This window comes from Ischnura elegans, chromosome 1 (assembly GCF_921293095.1).
Source record: "Ischnura elegans chromosome 1, ioIscEleg1.1, whole genome shotgun sequence".
Lineage (NCBI taxonomy): Eukaryota > Metazoa > Arthropoda > Insecta > Odonata > Coenagrionidae > Ischnura > Ischnura elegans.
Genome location: NC_060246.1, coordinates 35,328,799 through 35,354,548, shown reverse-complemented (window position 1 = coordinate 35,354,548; position 25,750 = coordinate 35,328,799). Strand labels below are relative to the sequence as shown.

Genomic DNA, 25,750 nt, shown 5'->3' with positions numbered 1-25,750 from the left:
AAATTTGGTATTCTCGGAACATAGTCATCTCTAATTAATATATTGATTCAAATAATATCAACCATTTCCCCAATTTAATTTAAAAGCAGTAATATTTTCTGGATTTCCTCAAGTTCTTGAGCATCATTTCATCTAGCTTTATAATTACGTCACCGGTCAGATAATTTGAAATAAAATCGGTCTCATTTAAAATTAAACCCTCTCAGAGGAAAATTTTCGGATCAAAGACGTAATTAATATACCTCATAACGGTCACATGGTGCTCACTTTCTTTAACTTTCTTCAAGCCCATCCCTCCAACTCGGCGAGATAGCTAATTTACATTATCATGAAAGTGTTATTCTTCCATTTCCTTTGATGTCATCTCCAATTTGGCCTTTTTTCTTATAAAATTCGTCCTTTTCCCACTTTGTTCCACCAGCCTTCCTCCATTTTCTTTTCTTTTATGAATACCGTTCTTTCTTGCGTTTTTTTTTCTTTCCTGAAACCAAAATTCCTTTGTTGAAATAATTAATTAATATATTCTAATTCACCAAGCAATTACCATTTCAGTACAACAAAAAATTACTGAAAATAATTTAACAATTATTTGAACCCCTTTTTATCTGATTTCCCTTGGAATTTATCATACTTTTTGCTAAATTTTTATGGGCATTGCTCTAAAAAATGCTCTAATTTTACATTAAATCCTATTTAAAATTACTCTTTATACCATAAAAGAAACATGCGCAGTGAGCTACATTCCGTGTGCGTTGTCCATATCGTAGAAAATCTCCCATCCCTCAGAATCCCATCCCTACATTTCCTCGACACGGTCCACTCCTTGTTTACCCGCGAGCGACATATACGGTTTTGCTCTTTTTCATCGCACAAGATATCCCCCAGCGGGGGTGGCAATAACGAGATGTGAGCTGCCGCGGTTTACTGCGTAGATGGTGGGGCCCTCCTTAATGACGGGAAGCGCAGTGGGTGAGGGATGAAAGAGTTGCCGTCCTATTGTGTCGGAAGGCAGGAAAGGAAGGTATTAATAATTCACTCAATCGCTTGGGCAATCATCAGTTTTTTGCTAGGCCTTGTCTTTAAATCGGGATCGACCAGCACATGTGCAGCTCTCGCGGGATGAACCATTTCTGCGATACAATCATGCAAAATGCGACACCGATGAAATATTTTTTGTTCGATCATATGAGGCAAGTCAAAAATAATCGCTTCGTCAATACCTCGTTTGTAGAGGACACAAGCAGTAGATCACGTTATATGACGTATGCTTTCACGCAGCATACCATGAAATTTTGAAAAATACTGCAATCGATTTTTTTCGCCTGTACAAAGATAGTGACTGTGCCTGTTTATAATAATAAAACTTCGATCTTAAAAGTATACTTGGCGTAACTTGAAATGGAAATGTTTATATATCCACTCAAATTCATAGATACCGACTGGACAGTATCTAAAAAATTTAATTTAAGATCTTACATTTGAAAAGGCTGGTTGGCTTTCGATCAGTGAGTGCCATTATATGTCACGTACGATGAGTAAGATAGTTTAAATGATATTCAGTACCAAATAAAGCTAGGAAAAAATGCTATATGCTTTGCGAGAGAGTTTCGGAGTGTTCAGAGTCGAACATGATTGTTCATAGAGAGATAGAACAAATAATGGAACTTACTTAGGTAACAATTAAGTTACAGGTTACAGTCGAATCTTTGGTATTCAATGCCGTTAATTTTGGTATTATATGTAGTCAATTACTTCACGCAGCGTCTTTATCTCTATAGCTTTTTTCGCGGAATCATGGCGTGAGTCCAGTCAAGGGAAAATTAATTTTGCTTTATGGAATTCTCACATTTCCATGTACTACTATGCCACCCCGCTAAGCTTGACCGCTGGCTAGTGCCAATTTCTTTTTATAATTTAACCATTTTCTCAATGTTTGTATCCTATCCTATGTTTCAGGTAGGTCTTTACGCCACCAAGATGTTCCTTTTATATTTTAGGATCATATCCACCGAAATCTTAAGTCCCACTCAAGGTAAAATTCTCCCGAAATTGTCAATAACGAATTATGTTGTACCTTTACAGATGGCAAGGGGAAGGAGCTTCAGGAGTTTTACGCCTTGAGGTGTCACTCTTCTCTGGATTCGAAGTTGAGCATGTGGCTCCTATAAGGGGACCGAATGGGAAAAACGTCGACTTCTTGCACGACAAGAGAGGAGAAAAGATTTGGTTCCTCTTTGATAGCGTAAGTAGAAGTAATTTTTAGTAACTTTTACTAATTTTATGTAAAATTTTAAAAACTCTCAGTCACCGAAGTGAACATTTAAATAATTACTAATACAGGAGATATCACTTGTTGAAGAGCAAAAATAATGCCATGTGCTAGTTGAAATTAAGTTTCTCATTCCCACTAAATCATCACTGAATTAAGACTACTTCATATTCCCTCTTTTCCTGCCCCGGTTTTCCTCTGAGCTGCCCAGCTAACGAATATTTAATCTCGGCCCTGCAGAGATTTCGAAACCGACTGACCAATATTTGCGCATTAATTTCTAGGTGCTGCCTGGGTGCGCGCTGTGTGCTCGATTCACCGCCCGGGGCCGCTACTCTGTACGCTCGCTGCGGCCCGCGTCCGCGCGCGTGTTCCCGGCGGGCCGCGCCCACCTCGCCGCTCACGCTTTCTTCCACGCCCCGAGGCGCAACCAGAGCGCCCTGCTGGCCGGGGTGACCGACGACGACCTCATCACGTGGTTCGGCAAGCAAGTTGTGGAGTCAGCCGGAGCAGGTGAGTGGGGCAGCGGTCTGCTCTGCTCTAAACTCATCGTTTTAACTTAATCACAAATTCACTAATTTACTTCATCTGATAAATATATGCTATTAATCAATACTACCTTACTACAGAAAATACAATTGGACTACAAAAATTAAGAATGCAGTTAAATTTAATTATCCGTTTCTGAATGCACCTTCATTATATCCTAAACTATTTGACATTCCTAAAGTTAGGTTAAATGAGGTAATATGCCCATGACTACATGGAAGGCTTCTAATGCTTACGCATTCTAATTTAGTCATAGAGGGCATTAAAAGAGGATTTCTCAATTATAATTCATACATAAATTTATTCTATAATTTGTGCTTACTACATATCATCTTGACGCGTTAGCAAATATTGTTAATTCATTGAGTAGTATCTGTTCAAAGCTTGCTCTGGTTTAACGTGTTTATTCTGAAAATGAGTGACTAAGCTCTTTTTATTGAACCCTTGGAGTAATTTTCCGCCTAATCTCTTCAACGTTTTCATTCCGATGTTTCAGCAGAGGTTCCTCTTGGCTCGGACTTCTCAGACATGTGCGAATGTGACTGTCAACCCTGCTCCGGAGGCGTAAAAGGAGAGGCAGCTGCCACCGGCGCTGATAAGAACTCAACAGAGAGCCCCAAGCCCACAAGCGAATCAACCCCAACCCAGGCCCCAGTGAAACTGACCACCACGACATTCGCCACAACCCCTAAGGCAGCCACTCACCCCCCTACCGTTACGGCAGTCCCTACCCGAGTGACCACACAAGGAGAAAATATTGAGAAGCTTGCAGACATCCTTACCCCAAAACCAGACGCAGTTAAGCAACCTAATGAAGAAAGTGAAACCACCACCAGAGCGCCAAAGATTCTATCAAGAAACCGCAACAGAGAGGTTTACAAAACGGTCCCTGAAAACTCCGATGGGCTGCACCAGGAAGATAACGCAGATCACGATATTGTGAACAACGTGGTGGTGTCCCTGGAGACTCCATCTGTGAAACCAAATACAAAGCCAGAAAATGCATCACCAGTCACTGACAACGTCACATCTCCTCCAACTCGATCTCAGCCCATCATTGCGATTTCAACCACTGGCCCTCAAACGACCACTAACCAGAATATTTCCCCGTTGACAAGGATACCGGAGACCTCCAAGAATGCTACCACTCTTCATCGAAAAGAGACGCCAAGGGAAATGGGAACAACAACGTTAGGTACAGAGCCGCCGGGGACTGTCACGGTATCCGAGAGCCCAGAAGTGACTCAGATGGGTAAGAAAGCATCGTCAGCTATATCTAAGGAAGTAACTACAGCAGCGGAGACTTCTACGGCTGCGGCCACTAGCACAGTGGATCCAGCAACGGTGAGGACAGGTTCCACGGCAAAGAAATGGCCCAGGGTGAGGCTGCCAGATATGAAGACAAAGCCCACGCCTATCTCCCAAAGCAACCTGAAGCAGACCGAAGGTCGAATGGTGGTGTTGGACGGCAACTCCCTCTATGGACTCCTGAAGGGTTCGGCGAAACCTGATCCGCACGGCCGACCGATCAAGGGAAAGGGACAAGACGATTGAGAACTGGATGAGGCGAAAACAAGAGAATAGCGCAAGAGGGCGTCTACGTCGGACACTTCCACATTTGTTATCCCTTTGAAAACCAAAGAGACTTAATCAAGAGACGAGAGAATACAGTGTTGGAGAAGAGGAATGAAAACGTTGAAATGCTGAAATTATGGGGGAAAAGGAATTTTTGAAAAATTTTGATGGACTTCTCGGCTGCAAGGAATATGTGAAGTGTGAGCAAAAGGACTACTTTAAACAGTTATCAGTTGTTATTTAAGCTACAAAAAATACGAAACAAAATAAACATTTACCCAGAGTACAATTCCAACCCTGATCCCAAATGTGAAGTGTCGAAACTGATGATAATGCATGTGTACGCACGTTCCGCATGAAATCGTACAAATATACAGGGGAAAAGTCTCCCTTGAAGTATGAGAATCACCAGGCCAGTCTCAGCTATACTGAAACCCGCGATCGTACATTGCTCGAGCATTTACGTCTCGCACACTGAAGAGCTACAAAAAAAAACTGTCACAAAATTTCTATGCCCAATTTGGATCGCTGGTGGCCCGAGAAAACGCGTGAATTTAAGATTAATGCACTTTGATCACGTGTTGCCTGAACATCTGTCCTACTAACAGATTTTTCTCAAAGGCTTGGACGGATGGAGGTCTAAAACATTTTCCTCGAATTCCATTCTTTCGCCAAATGGCGACCTTTACTTCACTCTCCCATTAACCGCTCTCTTGATGTCTGATTGTGTTCAAAAGAAAGTTATTTGTTTGTGTGCTTTGTGAGAAAAAGTTGTTGCCAAGTAAAATGACGGCGCAGAAGGACGCCAAACTATTCTTTAGAATGTGCCACAGTCACAGTTTAGGCAGTAAGTAGCCTTGTCGTAATTGCACTTACAGCGTTAACTTCATTTTTTTCTAGAAGAATGTCTAATTTTTAGGGTAAAGAAAATTATCAAGCTATCAATCCATCCGTCCTATCAAAATTGAAATCAACTTTCATTACACCTTGATTGTTTGGTGCAAATAAAATTGGCTGTCCCAGTAGCATGTTTACCGCAACTTTCATTATTATATATGCAATAGTTCAACTTATTTACCCCCTAGATACTAGCGTCTATTACATTTCCATTTTAATGTCGACATGTAGCAAATATTTGTAAAATGAGCACATGTCCCATTAAGGTTCAAAATTAAATTTATGCATATTCTCAGCCATGAATTGGTAATTGAAGAAACTAATTTTAAGGGTTTTTAAATATCTCATCAAGAATGTATTTGCCATTGAGGGATGATCACAAATGTTTTGTTTAAGATTAAAAACAATGAAGGTATTTCCTCCGCAGCATTACCTGTCAAACGGCTTCCGTTCATCACGTTTCTCTGTAATAGATTACAAAACATTACCAAAGCATCGGTCATGAAGCGAAATCAAAGATAATCCACAAATCTTGTCACATTTATTTTTATAATGTAAAACGAGAGCAATATAAAATTCCCATTACCTCTTCAAAGAAGGGTTCTGGTGATTAATCATAAGTCAACTGGATACATTTAATCGCTTGGCAAATGATAAAACACATGCTGCGTGAAAATATTCGAAATAACTTAAGCCTTTGCTACTCAATGCCGAATTTTAGTTTCTGGAACTTTAAAAAAGCCTTATGAAGTAAATATAGATTAGATATAATTTGCTTATGTGTAATGTCCATTGATTTTTAGAATGATTCTCCGAACAGAAGTTTGCAATATCTGTATCATATCAGTGTTTTCCAGGAAAATATCACCATATTATTAAAAAAAAACAAAGAAAAATCCTTAATTTGTCTTTTAATCAAAATAAACTTTTTTACCAATTTAACGACTACAATATTATTTATGAAGGCCGAAGTGTATGGCAATGTTCCATTCTGGGATGTTAAACATCCATGGTTGTAAATATGATGTACTTCACTCATTCGAAATGGCACTGTTTTTGTATATGAAATCCAAAAAGCTAAGCGAAGCATGAATAAAGGTTTACCAAGAATATCGGAGATTATTTGGAATTCCAGGTGCTCCTCAACTTACGACCGTCGGACCTACTACAAAAAAAGTAATTACGACATTATGAATAATAATTTTAAAACGCAGGTTTTGAAAAAGACCCTAAGTTTCTTCTAAAAACTTCCACGACAATTTCACTCATATTACGACAAAGCATTCCCATTCCGACATTTTTATCTATTTTTATTTAAATCTAATTCTTCACCTTAACGATTCTACCACATGCGCGTAAGATAGCCTGCTAATAATAGGCGGCTAAGATTTTTGTTGTCAATAAGGAGTGAATTAATTAAATAAAAAGGAGGAAGGTACTCATCGAAGGAAGAGCGAAGGAATTCTGGTTATATCTTCCACATGGTTTTAACGAGAGGCGCGAAAGAAACCGCGATTCAGGGTTCCAACGATCGTTTTAAAAATTCTTCTCTCGGGGCAAGGCTTGGTAATTGGAGGCCCACGACATAATTCCATGCGGTCAACAAAAATACTAAAATTATCTATTTCCCATTCAAATTTCTTGTAAAAAGCAACGAGTCCTGGCTCACTTACTTACTGATTTACAGACTCATTCACTGAATCATTCACATACAACCCAATAAACTGAAGTTAAAACCACGAAATTTTCAGAATACATTTCTTGAACCATGCATAGGCACACTAAGAATGTACTTTGGTGAGAAACAACTTTTTGGGTATTTTTCTCCCCATTTATATTAAATGTTTTGACTCGCATAAGAATATCACAGAATTACATATGTACGTTATCTTATTCTCTATCAAATAATTATTACTTAAACTATTGGGTGCAAATTTGAACGATTTCGCGTGAAAAGGAATGCTTTAGTAAATATATTTGAAAGTATCATTTTATCAGCGTTTTACCTATCACTTTATTTTACACAAATTTGTCTACCATCGTATCAATCATTTATTTCCCTCAGTAGGCATTCATGTTCCAGCTATGAGCGAGCAAACATTTATTTCAATGCAATCTTATAGGTTTTAAATGATATCCCATTCTTAGGTGCTTGAAGTTCACAGGAATAAACTAATTTTTATGTTATTAGAAGTTCTTCCTCGCAAAATAATCACCCAAAACTCTCATTTCTTCGATATGTCCTTTGTTATGAGTGAAATACCGTACATGTTTTAGGATAAATAATTCTATTACGTTAAATCAAAGCTGAAGAATTCAGAAAAGCATATTTTTGAAGCTGACTACCAAATTTGAGAAGGTGATAAGCTTCCAGGAGGTTGGTGGGAAGTAGTGAATGTATGATCATGCAATTCAATAGTAACTTGCTAATGATGATTGAATCTCATGACGATGAGAAATATGCAGCAGACATGGGGACCCGTGGAAACTGTATCGATTGGTTGACGGAGATGCGGAGAACGTCCTGAAATAAGATGATGCATGCCTTGAAGTAGAATATCTGGGATCACGAGAAAATGGAGATGAGAATAGACGACTGAAGACCAAAGACAAGGTTAGTAGGAGGATAAGAAAGACGTGGTGGATGAGAAAAAACGAAGGACGAAACACTTGAAACGACTTACAAAAAAAATACTTTTTATTAGATGAGGACCTGGTAGAAGTAATTGTTAAAGCAGCAAAAAAGGTAATGCACAATCACATTAGTAAGGGCAAAATACATTTAAAGTTGATGCGTAGTTTTCCGCGGCGTTGTCTAGATGATGTCTCCATGTTTCTGGGTTTCACCGCGTGGATTTTCTTTGTGACGACAGTTTCTCCGGTATTCCAACCGGCGTCTTCAGGTCGATGTCGGGATTCGATTTTTGGTGACTTATATAGCTCATTTTTGGCGCCAATTTTTCATGCTGGATGCTGATTGGTCCACCTTCTTTTCTCTCGTATGACCCTCTTCCACGAGCTGTGGAGAGGGTAGCCGTCTTCTCTATTCATGTTTTCCTGTCGTCACACAGAAAATCCACGCGGTGAAACCCAGAAATATGGAGACATCAAAATACATTTAAATTGAAATATTTTGGTCACATGAGGTATGAGGATATTTTTTTATACAGGATAAATTACTGTATGCGATGCATAGGTGATAAATTCGTAACAATATTTTTTCCCAAACCTTCAATAAACAGTAAACACTGCTTCAGTATATATAACGTCATTCAGCCTTCAATATCAATTGAATTTCTACTAGTCCTTTTCGCTGGTATCAGATATATTGAAATTACTTCTGAGAGACTAAAGAGCTTAAATTCAGAGTATCGCATAGCTACAGTAATTTATCACACATATTCGTCATTTAGAAAAATATCCTGCTTATCATCCTCCTTCATGTGACCAAAATATTTCAATTTAAATGTATTTTGCCCTAACTAATGTGATTGTGCATTACCTAGATAATTTTTAGTTACAGCTTCTATTAATGTGTAAAATTTTAACTAGCCCTCACTCAGGGCATCTTAGCATGAAATAAATTTGTGGTTGACTGGTTTTTAAGTAATCTATGCCTCAGAGCCCGGGCAGACCGAGGAAGTTCTTCACATGTCGCATTCAAACCAGTAACGACGCGACGGAAGATGTTTCATGAGACCATTACCTCCTCACTCAAATCATCCACAATAATTAGCCTCCAGCATGGATCTCAAAACAGAAACTAATAACAAAGCACTTGAAAAAAATCATATGAAAGAAGCAATCACGGTTTTAGACTCTTTCAACATGCATCAATTAGTGTTTAACTCTTCAAAAAGTTTTCAGCCAACGAACGAAAGCATTACTATTTCAGTCATTACAATTTTTTCCTCCACAACGAAAAAACTGCCACTCTTATTGAGTTAAATATGACGTTTACGTTACGTCACGTTTGTTTGGAGCGAGTATGACACAGCTTTTTTCCGGTTTTCCGGTTCAAAAATGGCAAAAATCGCATTCTACTTCCCCTGGAATTCTACTGAAGAATACCCACCGCCTATTTTTTAATTCAAACCCTTTAAGACGGTAGTCACTTGGAAGAGGAGACTGATGCACGCAAGTGATATTATTGACCGCGAAATTCAGTGGCAAATTCTCAATACGCAACCAGTGTGATGTTGTAAATGGTTAAATGGCTGTACTTCCTCGAGATAGCCCACCACCGGAGGTTACCGTTCCATCATCTTGAGGAAAGCTAGTTTATCCTATCATTAAATGCCGCGCTTGAGGGATTTTGGATTACATCTACTCTACAGTAGACCAGTAAAACGTTTATTTATTTACGATGCCATTTGAACTGCGTCTACAAGGTGTTACGATTTTCTTAAATACTCGAAGCAAGGAAAACAACTGCGGAAACAGTAATCAGATTGTTACATTAACTTCTATGAATTGAGCCTTTGAAAACTTTGTGAACGACAAAATAAAAGAGAACAAAAAGATCGTTTTTTTTTTCAGGATAGTAAAAAAAATTTTAATCAATTGGTCAACTTGAGCATATCTTCGCAGCATCGTGATGCTAAATATTTTACAATGAAGAAGTCAGTACTTTGTAATTGAAACTGACGTTGAATGTTAATAACCCAGTAATATCACAAATATCTCAATAAAAATGTTGTCTTTCAGTTTGGAATTTGTCCTAAAATCGAATAAATGGGGATATAACAGTCTATAAAATTTTAAATTGATTTCTAAATGAAGCTTACATTTAGCTACAATATTTATTTATAAAAAAACTTAGGGATTTTTTAAATTTAAAAAATATGCAATATTTGATACATACTGTCCATAACTACAAGACGATCTTCCGTGTCGTTACCTTCTAATGTATTTAAACCATGGAAAGAGAAATGAGGAAAGTTTCGCATGATAAAAAAGCAAGTGGAAACCAAAAACAACTCCACTGGTAACTAATTCGACCATTATATAGCAGTCTAAGCTTCGTCGTCAAATATGGGAGCGTTTATTTACTACCACAGTTTGCACGTTGTAAAACGAAAAATTCAATTTAAGCAGGTGTAACTTTGTATCTTTTAATCTCCAGTACACAATGAAATCCCACATTACAATTCGAATCGGTAAATCACATAAATTTCAGTCATTATCTAAAGGCAAAACTTTTGATACCACTGCTCTTATGATGCACATACATAATAATTCAGTACACTTCATCATAAGAACTTTAGCCGGCTATGCTATGAAATGTCAACAAAATGACGCCTGTTAAATAATCAAAATTATTGGATTCAGATAATTGAAACTGTATATCCCATAGAGTAAAATATTCAAACAAATCTATGATTCCCTGCGACAGCCTTATTACAAAGCAACGAATCGTATTTCGTAAATCATACGGTACACAATCCCACTCCAATCATGTTTCAATCGATGAATGATTTCTCACACCAAACGATTGATTTTTTAATACATTTGACACCTATCAATAATCTCGTCCAACTCCAATAACTGTGTGTCAGTCTTGCTTTCATTTTGAGTCGCATTCGGGGTAGGCCTGACTTTAAATGCAACCTAATGATATTTCTAGCCCATCACAATTAAATATTACTGCCAAAATTTATTTTTAGTATTACAAGATGCAGATTATATGGGAGATTCAATTTCATTTCATCTGTATGTGTTTGAAGCAGGACAATGGTAGATGAGTACAAACTCGGAACTTGGTTTAGAAATTGAAATATCCTCAGACTTTCAAACTGGTTAGGCCTATAAGATTTCATTTAAATAATCCAATAGGAGAGCATCAAATATTTTTTATTGTCTAAAAATGTTAAAAATTCCCAATAAAAATTCATTGTTAAATATAAAAAATAAGAAGGCGATTAATCAATTGCAATTTTTAAATACTTTTAGTGACGCAAAAACTATTTTGTTATCATAACTAAGTTGGAAATAATCAATTTGGTAAATTTTACTGACCACTTATAATGATGACCAAGGTCATGAAAATTAATATCATAATTCATATTTGTGGAAACATAAGTCGCCAATGAGACACAGGAAGTGAAATTAAAATTATATTCTATTTGCAGTATTTAAAAAAAACTCATATAATTTGCCCTGAAAGACTTCCTTTTGTTAAAAATTCTGGAATGAAGTAGATGGATCATATTCTATCATATGATGCGGCCGATTGACCCACCACAAAATAATGATGCAAAACAGGTCTAGTGAAAGAAATTCCTACCCTCTTACCCAATATCTGTGAAATATAGATCTATGCTACTTATAATTGGGCGAACTGTACTTTCGAATGCATAAGCCAACCCGCAGGTTGAAGCGATTACCGGAGTGACAGGCTGGGGATAATGGTAATGTGTACCACGGGAAATTGATAAACTAAACTGCTAAAAGATCCAGTAGGTACGCAGAAGCGTACACTTCACCTTATATATTTTTTTTATTCTAATTCTATTTTCTCTTCATGCAACAAAATAATTATTGATCGTGAACGAAATTTGGAGGCCCCACGCAATTTGCCACTCTCTGAGTGAATGGAATGGGGAAATATTTTTATTTTAATGCTCTGTCAATGATATAAAATGCCTCTCAAACAAGCAACGTTTGAATGGAAATCTAATACTAAGCTTTCTATGAGGAAGTAAAGGGTTGTCATAAACCGCAGTAAGAAATGGTTATTTAACCTAATTGCATGCTCAAATGAACGTTTAAAAAAAAAAATATTGAACTCATTGATCAAAATCCATGGGGAAGTTAAATTTAGTCGTTTGAGATTTTTTTCTCCGTCTAATCCCATCATTTTTATTTCTTCATCAAGCACGTATTTCACGGTGTATTTCCTCGATACGTATTATTGCTCTCATAAGTTGGAAAAATGCGGAGACTGCTGACTCAGCCGGCCCCGCATTCTCCTATAACTGAGTTCCGCGTTTTGCTTACACTTCATTCCATGCTCGTGAAGAGTCAATTTCACTTCGGCGGCTGATTAAACTTGGCTATGTGTTCCGTATTCAACACATAGCAAAAACTGGCGATGAAATACCCTCACAAAACTCCCCTTCCATTTTTAAAACAGTTCAATCATGAAAGAGCCTTTAAGTGTGAGTATATTTAAGCTGCTACTATTGTGTACAGCGAAGAGGATGGTGAAGTATTTCGTTTCTCGAAAGAATCCGAGAAAATTGGAGCCCAACGAAACTACAAATATTGGGCTTTTCTAAACGCGCTGACAGCGTAATTTTATACTTCTGAATTCAGAACTTATTGGTGAAACAATGAGTTCTCGAGAGCGACTCGCCGAGAAAATAACCAATTGTTATCTTCATGAAAATTTTAAACTATTCTCTTCTAACTTCATTCCATTCTTTTTCATTACCATTCTTCATTTCCACTGTTTTTCGTAACTTTTAGGCTTCCCGGGGTATTTTTAGCACTTCATTTTACATTATCCGAATTTAAATGGTATCCTAATGTGTTTTTTTTTCAAATGTGTGATAAAAATTACGACCAGAAAATTAATGATTTAAGATCAGAAGCAAGCGTTAGGTTTCTCGTGACATTAGTCAAATTAAAACTCGGCATCTTTCATACTTCTCACTGGTTACCTGTAAATTAAACAAAGTAAATGATGTTGGACTATGACAGTAAGGTGAAAATGAAATTTAAAATGTCGCAAACCACAGGTAAAAACGCCCATAAACCCAAGTAGCCTAATTTTGCTTCACAATATTGAACCTTGCCGCACGTGTCGTATTAAGGAGCTTAAAAAAGATAAAATATCAATCAAGTGCTACGTGACATGTCCAAACAAAACTCTTAAGCTGCTATTATTGGGTACAGCGACTCTGCAGAGTCGATGGTCATTCCACCTCCATTCAACAAACGTTTGCTCCTTAGGGAATCGGATTATGATATCAATATCCGTCTCAAAATAAATACCCTGAAATCGCTCTGTGAGAAATAATGTGCTTTTCATGCTTACTTAACTTTTTTCGATATTTTTGCAAAAAAAGTGCCTTGAATAAATATATTCCGTATATTCCTCCACCAAAATACCATAGCACAATGACTCGTAGATTATTTTAAAAGCAAGACTTGACATAAGACATGAAATGCATAGAAAATTGATTTAATGTCCTTTTCTTATTTATTACTTTTTCACTCTTTTTTAATTTATTATTTTTATATTTAATTTAATTCGGTTCCTGTTTCGGCTCTGCAAAGGAAGTGATCCTCAGGTTAAAATGTTAATGAGGGGCAAAATTGAATTTTAGATTCAAAATAATCTTTGTCATATTTCATCGCCGGAATACTTTCTTCCATTGGAAATTGACCTAAAATCGAACTAAAAACACGTTATGGATGAAATACGAGTACTTTTAGAGAAGGCAAGGTACATGTTTGCTATGCAAAATCGACAGATAACAGGAATGAATTGCATAAAGCCATAGACAGAGTTTGTACTCTTTAGGGAGACTTGCCGTCAATTAATCCTAGTTTCCCTTTGATTTTGTTCAGAAAGTACAAGCCAAGGGACTGCACAAAGAAGGCCCAATTCCATCCCTTAGAGGGCTGATTTTTGTTGCCACTTCGGTCGTATTTTAATCGGTTTTCAAAAATGTTCGCGGCACGGTGATGAGTGTAACGCGATCCATTGTTTTTCAATATTTTGCAGTATAGTGTTTGTAATTGCGAGGAATAGCTTTGGGTTTCAATGGATTTGATAGATTAAATCATCATATATATAAATTTCGGTTAAAACCGCAGATTATACCTTACTTCCCCGTGAAACTCGGATCACTTTGTCCGTCAGCGACGCGAGTGGCGACTTCTGTAAACCCATTTAAATGCGCGGTTGGTGTCAACACATTTAGAGGCCAAATTGAAGATCCTTTTTTGTAAATATTCGTGGTACAAGCACTCAAAAATGAAGGAATAAATAACTTAAGCTTGCAAAAAAAATACCCTAGTACTCCAATCCATAGCGTTTAATCACATGAGTACCTTCCCTGGATAGGAAAAAGCTGTTTTGCTACGATCAAAAGTCTTAAGTGCAGCCAAATTTTTAATGTTAGTTTAAAAGAATTTTCTCGAGATAATTAAAAACCTTTTCCTCAACGAATCATCAGCATTTTTCCAGTTTGGATGGTTTTTATTAACTTATTCCATGATTTCTACGACAATTGAGGACGGGCGTAAAATAATCAAGCAATTTGGCATCTTTCAAAGGAACTATTTAACTATTCTTAAAATTTTCATTTTGGGCTATCTACTCCTCCCCTTATTATTTGCCGTATTTTTGGCTGTAAGTCGTAAATGAAATACACAGGCCTGAAATCAATTCCTGACTGATGTAGGTTTTATTTGTGAAGTACACATGCTTTTTTACGCACTATCCTTTCATCTAAATATTTCAAAAACATTATTCCTAATACAATTCAACAAAATTGCGAAAAAACCGCAGCTGACAATAATAAGATAGTGATAGATACACATTGCCGCAAAATTCGTGCCATTTCCGAGGCATTTTAGGCAAATTATAAAACTTAATTTTTTCAAAATAATTTTTGTCGTTATTTACGTTCCACACAAAGAAAAATTTTTAAAAATTTATGCGATAATTGCATACAATAATAACGGTTTTCATTATAAAAAAGTTTTTAAACTATGTTAGAGAATAAAATGTCTACATTTACGCTTCCAATCAATAGCTATTAAAAATAAAGACAATTTTTAGGATACTTGAATAATGAAATAATATCAGTGAATTGCTATTTTATATTCATAACTGAGGGCATTGAAGGAAAATTTAAAGGAAATATACCATATTCAAGGTTTTTTTCTCTTTCATGCACTCAAATGAAATTTTTACTTCGCTCGTAATACAAAAATTATAATGCTGAAAATTCCCCTAAAGAGGTAACAGCATTATCATCAGAAATACCAAAAAATGTACCTGCACTTTATGTGAGGTTTAGATTCCTTTTGCAGTAAGAATCCTTTTCTTTTTTCGAATGAAGCATTGGAATGGCTCCTAGAGTGAAAACTATAAACCAAACGATGAGAGACCTCACCCCACATTTTCACCGATGCATTTGGCCTGGCCTCGAGTAAGATAGCGGTGTTTTTAAGTCTTGGAGAAGGTCCAAAGAAAGGAATTATGTAGACCTTCACGAATAGTGAGGAGAAATCAAGTGGGTGCCAAAACGTCGCTGAAGACATGGGCATTACTTGATGATTAACCGCGTCTAAAATCGTAGTTTCCCTTGATTGGACCTACTTTTGAAATTTTAAAACACGCATTCAAATGTTTTTTCTCTGCGGATGCGATGTTTGAAGTCTCCAACGTATATATTCACGTATCTTTCATAAGTTATTGAATGAATATGAATTATAAAATTACCCAAATCATAGTTTAGTTGGCAGTTATCTTTCTGATGATGCTAATTGTATAACTTTTTGAATAGAAATCGAGTAGCGCTGAAAATTGATGGGAGGAATGTCCGTTTCTCATATTTCAGATTTATCACCGACATCAATCCAAGTCCTCCAATTAAATATGCGTTGAAAGTGAATAACCTAGTCCTATGAATAAATCAATGCGTATGAGAGTAAATATAATAGTAGGTGCTTCATAATATATAGCAAGTTGATTACATTATGCCCGCACATTTCCAAAACTTCCTATTATTTTTTGCTTACAAAGCCGATTTCATTGATCTGACTGACACCTTCTGATCGCCATGTGATAAAAGCGATACGTTACGAGTACAACCACCAAGCCGTCAGCCATTGTTTCGGTAATCGGTTGAATAAATCAGTGAGTGTTTAATACGGAGAACAGATGAGGCGATAAATTGTCGCAGACTAATATTGTCTGTCTCCAAAACCTGCAGATATTGCTTTTTAAATGACGATATCGCGACCTCCACGCCCTCTTCTTCGCGAGGACAACATGGATCACTTTTACACCCCACACCCTTATCCCAGCCCACACCGTTTTCCTCCCTTACAAAACCCATTAGACACTGCGAACGATTGATGGCCCCCAAAGTATTCCAAGCAATCATATTTTTCCGGCACCTCTCCCTCGGAAAAGACTTTAGCGGCATTTGCCTTCGCGTCCCCAACTATTCAAGGTTCTTTGACACAGCCGAAGAGAGAGTTTCATCTCTCTTGCAAATATTCCATTTCAAATAGAGTCGTTGATATCGCGTTACTTTTTCATCAGGGACCTACGATGAGATAAAAATGTAGCTACAAGGAATTCCACATATCCGTAAGCGGCTAGGGTTTAATATCTGCAATTTCAGTTTGTATCACAGCCACATCTACTTTACCTTCGTACGGGAATTATTCAACCTTAATAAAATTCCACCGAGAAATAATATTATTTCTGTTAAAAAATCCAAAATGGCACGTTTCGTTAAATTTTGGCAAATACAAGAATTGAATTTTCTGCATAATGCATACGATTGTTTTGATTTAAAATATCAGTAGATTATTTTATTCTACGAAGGCAAAAATCTTTTGAAATAAAATAGTGCGAAACACATTTTTTTTGTTATTTGCGTCGCAATGGCACCACCTTAAAGGTTGGCTTCTTCATCATTAGGACAGCAAAAAATCGATAAAATAAAATATTATTCTAAAAATGCCACAGTTAAAAAATATTTTAAATATATAACAAAACTTTCGACAAAGCATATTTTTTGAAAGAGGAAAAGTGGACAGAGGTTGAAAATATTCATATCTCTTTTAATACAATAAGTTCTATTAGCAATAGCGAGAGGTACCAATGAAATTCAACGGGTAGTGAAGACAAAGCTATGGTTTCACAATTATTCAAGCAATGACTTGATGTTAACACTAGGTTAGGTGAAAGCAGAATTATCACACCACCAATGTGGCATACCTAAAGTATGTTAGTACAAATATTATTCATCAAGGAAAATATCCTGTTCTTCTTGCTCTAACTTATTAATCGTCTACTATTTTAACAATATTATGCAATCAGAATTACTCCATTATCGTGGATTTTGTGATTTTGTAAGCCTTTTATACTGCTCCATTAATTAGCCCTACGAGTTTCTCGTACCTTTCAAAGTCATTCTTCCTATGCAAATCAATACGTGTACTTCATCGATCGCTTTTTCCTCCTACAATGCATGCTCCTTATCCATTATCTAAACATAAACTTGGTCGCCTGTACCCTATTATCATCTTTATTTCTGACGGTAACTGGTATCCTTCCCCAAACTACACAAAATGCCATTTTAGGATGATGTTCTGCCGAATTCCGCTTTACAGTCACAAAAGCTAGTCGAAATCGGTGATCCAAGGGGCAATCACTTGGTTGAATTTGGGTGAAATGACACAGATGAGAACGCAATTATCAGAATGAAATAATGTTCGTATATATATTGAGCAAAATAGTCAAATTCTGTAATCTTTTTAAATAACCACAAAATATCTGGAATGTAAGTAATTTCTGAAAGCAAAAGATAAAGTCTGGGCGAGATTCAATGCTTTTCTTATCGCAGTTCAAAAGTTAATATTAATCCGAAAAACAAAACACCAAAATCATTCCTCCCAAAATCCCAATATATTGAGTCCCTAATTTCTTTCTTCTCTTTCATTTTAAGACACTGAGGGCTCAGTTACTGTGAGCATTGATAGCTATTATTGTCGATTCAGAGGAATAACAGATTTTCTGGAAGGTAAGGAAAGAGGTATTCTCGTTGTTACACCAAGGTTATGGCAGCAAACCTCTTGGGACAGCTGTTAAGATGGCGAGTGCCTCTCGCTCGATCGTGACGTGGTGGAAATAATTTGAAAGATCAAATGAGAATATATTCGCACGGACTTTTTTATGGGAGTCAAAAACCTAACATAAACGGGGTGAGAACAACCCAAAGCATTGTTTATCGTAATAATCCCTACAAAATCACCCTATAGATGACTTAAGGAATAATATATACTGAAATTTTCGTGGCTGCATCTTCAGTAATTTGGCCTGTGCATTGACGAATGTGTGGAGCGGTCAGTCGGCCAGGATACGATGCTTTATGTAATTGATTACATCAACCTGGGTAAAATACTGAGTGAGTAAGGGTCTCGAAAAATTATTTTACACCTCTAGTGCAGGGTGTACAGAGTATTCACTGGAAAATGATGCTGTTCGACAAAATTTGACGTTTTTTTCGAAGTATTTTCAAATTAACAGGCAAAACGATAATGAAATATTAAACTCATTAGTAAAATATAAAGAAATCTTTGAATAAAAGTTTACAAAATGAAATAACCGAATATGAGACACCCCCTCATAAATATTTTATCAATTGAGTCACTTAATATTTTCTTGTGGCTGTTGTACAATTAGCCTTTTACAAAACGCCTCCATAATGTGGCTACCGATGCAATTAAAATTATTTTGCAATGGAAACTACACGCTGATAGCAAAAGCATAATTTTCAAATCAGTTCATATTGAGAATAAACTAAATATGGAATGCTCTGATTAAAATTTGATACTTCTGCCACAAACCTCCATTATGGGATAGAAATTTTCAGGCGACGGATTTCCTACTCTTAGCTCGTGAGCTTTCGAGAAATTTCATGACGGCTGATATTGCAATGTATTTAATACCTAATACTAACAAATAATTATGGGAGAAGAAATAAAAGAATCCCAAAGTCATCGTATTCAGGCTCTTTTTCAGTGATTGGAGAGGGCCAGACATCTAAGGTACAAAGACTATAGGTTTACACTAAACAAAATGGAGAAAATTTGTAGCGTATTAGTGAAACCAAAATAAAAGCAATACGATAAAAAATACAGTTTATGTAAAATTTACGATAAAAATAAGTTTTTATACTTTTATTCATTTAGTAGCCTTGGGGATAAGCCCCGAGTCGGAGCTCGAAACGTCGGCAGAAATGAAGTTTTTAACCCTATGTGAATCCCGAGAGTAGTTTGTAGTGCATTATTTATAAATGATACTGGCTAATATTAATATCGAATAATCGCATGAAATGCGATTGAAAATATTTCGATATGACGCAAAAAAAACTCTGACAAAATCTGTCATCAAACTTCCTTTCATCGGTGAAAAATAATATAAGCAGAAATAATGAAAAGTTGAAGCACATTAGGACATAAATTTGTGTACAATTAACGGGATGTAGAAAGTGTGATAACAGTGATATCTTCTTATATGGTTGCGAATAAGCTATATCGAGGCTAATAGGGCGGTTTCCTTTTTTTAATTGCCTAAATCGAAAGATAATTACTCCTGGAGTACGTGTTTCACGCTTTTAGATTTTTAAATGACAATATCTATTTTTCGCGATTTAATGAAAAGAGAAAATTTTCAAGCACGCGAAAACGCGACGGCTAATTGTAAGTATGAATGCTGGGAAAACTCCGTGTGACGTCGTTCTGGTTCCCGCTCCGCAAGTGAGATGACCTTGGGGCGAGGCTTTGGGCGCTGATACGACGCAGGATGCTAGCAGGTAGCCGAGTACCCTGCTATCTGGTAGCGCTTGGCTTAAATAAGGATTATTAATACCTTATCAAACGAAGAAAACTTTCCGAGCTTAGCCAGTTTTAATAGGTGATTATTAAGACATGTTTCCCTGAGCTCTGTGCCTCATGCATGCATTGGTAATCTCAAACGATGTAAAACTCCTATCTACTCGTATAGAAACTAGGTCCCTGTGACGTCACGTATCCCACGTAGCATCGTATGGGCGCCAATCTGGCCTTTTTCAAATGAGGTTAAAATTGACCATTAACATTCGTTTAAACTGCGATTTCTAAAACCAAATAATTTGTATATTATGAATATACTAATTTTGGGTAACGAATCGCAATCAATGCCTTTCGTTTTCTTTGATGAAGGAAACTACCCTATTAATATACATATGTACCACGAAGCATACCATGTCGTTCACTCAGAAATTAGAGTGGCATTTGAGCAATGGCAAAAACTCGTACCATTGGTACCATTCGTTTTATATACTTCCTGGGTCATTACACCTTGAATGATATTAATTGAAAAAACAATTGCGTAATAGAATTTTGCACTTCACAAACCGTATTAAAAAGAAGGGCAGTATCATAAGGCATTCAGCAGATAATATCTCTTTAATCACATCCCAAAGTTTAATATTATTCAAAAAATTATAACTAGCATTCATTACAAGTTATAGATATTCATATCGCGTACGAATTTATATATGGGAGTTACAATTTCAACATATATGTTAGTGACTCGGTATTTGAAAACTCGATACCGCATTCAACGCTCTGTAGCTGAAATCCAATTACCAAGCATTACGGTGCATACATAATAAAACTTCGTTAACAAGAGAAATAACAATTTTGCATAAATAACTATCTAAATCACCTCCGTAATAAATGCAATGTTGAAACCTTGAATAAGACCCAATCAATAAATAATTATATCAAATCAGAGCTTAAATTAAATCACCGCAAAAACAAAGGCCGAGGAGTATACCAAATAAATTCGATTAACGTATTTGCAAATCTGTCCGTCATAAAAATATAAATGTACATCAAACTCGAAAAGCTACGTCTAAATTATTAATGGCGGTTTTGTGCAAACAAAATCACACTGCAAGACTTAGCCCTCATTGATTTTGGTCACCTTTGGCACTAACTATGTATTCCATTACTATTTTCATAATACCTTTTTACTTAATAAGGTTATACCTAAACTTCAATGTGTGACTTTACTTTTGAACTACCTATACTCTATTGCTACTTCCTCGAAAGAAAAAATTAGATGAAATTTTGCCTTGATTGTGCCTTAAATGCGCGCTAATTTTAAAATCAATAAATCCTCTTCTGCATTTAACGACACAATCGTCCAACATAACAAATGAAATACAATAAAGTCATTTCATTTTATACCAACCCTTACACTTAATCATTTCTAGTCAACTCTATGTCTTGAATCACTTCAACACCTGATCCATTCTTAACCGAAAAACACGAATTATCAGGTTTTTACATCTGAGTCAACCTAGGAGATTAAACAAAATATTCGAGAAAAGATTTTAGCATGCTATGAATCTCAAATCTATTATTTCAGATAAGAGTTAGAAACAGATATCTTAAATTAACAATAACTGGCATGACAAGGTTCAAATAATTTTCGTTTTGTAATTTTGTTGGGACATGCTTTCCAATGATGGCAAATAATCTGAAAAATTCGATTTTTCATAAAATAAGATTCATTTAGGACAAACCCGCAGCAATTCAGGCAGCCAAAATACCAGGTAAAAAGGAATACTCAAAGTAAAATCAAAGCCAACAAATAATTTATTTTCCAGGCGGCTGAAAAATTGAGAACTTAAAGAAGCAAATATTTTACACCAGTATATTCTTACGATGGACAAAAATTTAATAAAACAATCAAAGAATATAAATGAAGATAATCTGCATTTACTGAGTAAGTATCCTTTAAAATGGCAAAACTTTCATGTGAGTAAAAGTTGATCATAGCAACAAAGATAAACCGCCAGTTGAATGGTATTATTAGCACTCAATTTTCTTCGTTATGAATTTCTCAAAATCCTACCGTGAAATAATTTTCCTAACGTACCATAAAGCATTTCCAAAGGTGCTATCACCGTGTGACATGATACGGTACCTCTAAGGACTATTTAGACTATTATTGCATAACAGAAGAACTAAAAAAAAAGATTTTAGCTATCTATAAAGTACCAAGTGAGATTTTAGAGATGGGTTAAAGCTAGCTGAAATTCTATATTTCTACAGTTAAACATGTTCTTGATCCTGCCCCCGTCCTATCCACGATTATCATTCCGTTATCAAACAAAGTACGACCTTTTGATCGCTCAATGAACCTAAAAGAACATATCTCAATAAAATGCTGCTTTTAAACTGAGAGAAAAGGGGATTCCTGTATGTATGAATAGAAAAATCATACTTAGTAATCCATCATAAGAGGCACTAGTGGCATTTCCTTGAGAAAAAGGTCAAGAATAAAATTGAATTCCCAAAACCATTCCTTTTAATGAAGAAGCTGGAGCAATTCCACAATTTTAAATTAATTGGTACTACCGGTTTCGCTTACAGCATCATCAGGTATGATGCTTGTTGTTTGCTCCTGCTTCTTCATTATGTTCCGTTTCCACTCCATCTCGCCTGAAACCTTAGATAATACCATTCCTTTTCCTCGCTAAGAAACGCTTGGCATCTCTAATAATCAAACTACTCTCTCGAAGACCTCAATTATTGGTCGACAAACAATATAATAAATAAACTGACGAAAATACTTGCAGGCTTCGTGGGAACCCTTTTAGTCGTCAAGCGGAATGAGTGACGGAGGATATTCGAGAAGAGACGACTTGAGCCTTGAGGCGTGATAGGCGAGACGGTAAGCGATAGGAATAACTTGCTGATCGAAAGGAAGTGGATGGAGTCTGGAAAGGAAACGAGAAACATATATAGAGGAAGGGAGTCATAAATGACGGTCCCAGCGAAAAAAATATATATGTATATACACACGATCGAGAGATGAGAATGAATGATTGTCAGCAGCGAGAAGCAGAAAGGCGACGTTCTGCGATGGAGATTGGAAACCGGAGTCGCGGCGAGACGCAAGAGAAGAGGGAGGAGAACCGCACCCGCTCTGCCAATTTGGAGAACGTGGGCGCGGCGCGGTGCGGTGCGTGAGAATCGTTGGAGGTGCGGCGGCGAGCGACAGGTGTGACGCGTGGGCAACACTCCGACAACCCTCCTCCCCCTCTCCCCCACACCCTTGGAAGGCATCTCAGCAGCCTCGGAATCCGATTTCACGCCCCCGCGGGCCGCTACTACAACTGTCCCCCTCCGCCTCCGGGGACGGAAGGGAGCAAACAACAGAGTCTCTGTCACACCCGGACCGCGTCGGGCCTGCAGCAGTGGCGTGTCAATAGTGATTGCTCATGTTACCCAAACACGCGAACGATAACTTGAGTACTCAAATGAATATCAACATGAATACCATCACCATCCAATCCATACTCTTGAAATCATTAAGGTAATTTGGAACTCGTAGTCATATATCTATTTCAAGTATTTCTATTCAATGACATTCCCAGTCGAATAGACAGTATAAATCAATTGCGTCGGCATGCGAAAGATTTATTTGCGCCCTGCAGTGCGCGTCTGCATTCAGCAGGAGATGGTAGTCTCTGCGGCGCGAGTTCGTCAATCGAGCGAATTGGTCTTTAAGAACTGAGCTTCAAGAAGTGAAAAATTAATGTGAAATATTGAGTACGAGTCCTAGTAGTTAATTAGTGTCTTCTGGGAGGTTCACGATATTTTTTCCAGCAGACCCGGAGATAGCGCCGGGACTTGAGGACAATTTCGCTGACCGCTGCGCCTAATTCTACTGCGGAACCTAAGAACTTGGTTTTTATTGGGTCTGGTCGTCTGGGTATTCATCAATCGCATCAAAACCTTGATGAGTTCCGCGCAGTGCTCACGGAGTGATAAAATATGGCAGAACGCCAAAAAAAATCTTCCGCTACAAACTAGGCTAAAGAACTTTTCATTCTGTAGAATGAGAGAGCTCAAAAACCTTTACATGAGGAACTAAGGAGCCGAACCATCAGAGGAAATATGAAAGTAAAATCTCAAGTAATCGTTTGAGTACTCAAGTAATTATGTGAGTGTTGGAACAATCATTTGAGTAGTCTAATCCTATCATTTGAGTACTTCCGTAATAATATAAATACTCCAGCAATCGTTTGAAAATCGGAGCTGTCACTATGGCACTGGAGTAACGAGGGCCCTATCCCAAGCCTGCAAATTTCCGACAAGGAGTGTGGGGAGGAGAGGGGTAGAAATGTGGGAAGGAAGTGGGTGAGGGGTGAAAGGAAGGAAAATCTAATACAAGGAGAGAGGGTGGACCATGAGAAGAGGGGTGGGGAGCAGGGGTTGCGTTTACAAATCCCTCGGCGCAAAATTATACACGTTTCCGGATTAATCTCTTGCCGGCAGAAATTACTACGAAACAGTATGAACACTAAGACCAACCTGCCTCCGTCGCTGTATTTCCCCCTCCCCCTCCTTCACCCACATAACCCTCCGAACAATTTTGCAGCGAGAAATGTTCCTCCCTCTCTCTAGGTCTCTTTCCTTTTCTTTTGACCCCCCCCCCCCCCTCTTAAGCCCAATTTTCCAATTCGGGAAGCCTCAGCATCTAGCCGAAACACAGAATGATATTTCATGCCGCTAGGAACGGTATTCGTGCGAGTGCGAAGTAATTCTGGCCCTCTACAAATAATTCTTCCGCGTGTGGCTCCCAACCGAATATCCCCATCGATCAGAACTCTCGGGCAGTAATGCAGGAACGGGTTCGCGTAGGGTGATAGGAGCTGAACATTGAGCTGATTCCATATTTTTACCCCATCCACTTATAACGTTATTTCCGCTGATCCCGTTGAAGGATTTGTATGGCCAAGAATAATCCAGCGACACAAGTAATTTATTCCATTGGAATTATAAACGCGCCCAAGCATTATGCCGGATAAGACGGAGTTAGAAATCCAAAGCAAAGCCTAAAATGTCAAGTACCAATCTGGCAAATGCCAGCGCAAGCCATTAGCATCGTGTAAGTGGTTAGGGTTCAAATTGTTCCTCACTATTATTGTACTATTTCCTTTTTGAATAACACAAATAATATTGTTTTTATTTAAATGTTAATATAACTGGCACCAAATAAATCATTTTCGCCATTATTTAACCTTACTCTACAACTATTTCTTCATTTAATTCAATCTCATACTTTCAATTGCACACACTCGAACTTCTCTTTTATTCCTTCCTACAATTAAGTATAGCAACTGTGTCTCTATTGATAGAATTAATAGCGTCACTTGCTTGGCCGACTGATTGCGTGTTCTTATTTTTTTCCATTGTTCTAATCTTGCATGGATTTGTTATAGGAATTACTTACCGCTGGCAAGTGTTTCCTTTGGATGTGGGCGTAAAATTTATTTGTATGCGTAATATTTATATATCCCTGTGGTGTGCATGTGGCGGTCCTCTTGCATGCTACATGCTGGTAATTGATTTCCCCCTGCCAACAACCGTAGAGGTGGCTCGCAGAGTATTATTTAGGCGTAGAGGCAATTTCAAGTAGGCTTAGATGAATTTCATCTTTCATTATATTTACGCATTAATTCTGGTTTTTAATTTTTTTATACTCCTCTTCTACCAATTTCCAATAATAAAAAATAATACGATATCCGAGTCTAACCTACTACATGAACTTAAAGTAATTGTCCTGCGAGGCGCTGTCCTTTCGACCTTTTACATTAGAGAATGCACTTCTTAGATACTCCATTTTCATCAGCTTAG

General features: G+C 37.2%; 1 protein-coding gene across 1 annotated transcript in view; it reads left to right on the top strand.

The window, feature by feature from the left end:
• Window positions 1-6,400, top strand: part of LOC124160222 (C3 and PZP-like alpha-2-macroglobulin domain-containing protein 8) — a 515,206-nt gene extending 508,806 nt beyond the window's left edge. The window contains exons 23-25 of the mRNA XM_046536362.1: window positions 2,083-2,242; window positions 2,554-2,782; window positions 3,315-6,400. Coding sequence (XP_046392318.1) covers window positions 2,083-2,242; window positions 2,554-2,782; window positions 3,315-4,372 — 1,447 coding nt within the window. The 3' untranslated portion in view covers window positions 4,373-6,400. The remainder of the gene's footprint in view (window positions 1-2,082; window positions 2,243-2,553; window positions 2,783-3,314) is intronic.
• The last annotated feature ends 19,350 nt before the right edge of the window (window positions 6,401-25,750 follow it).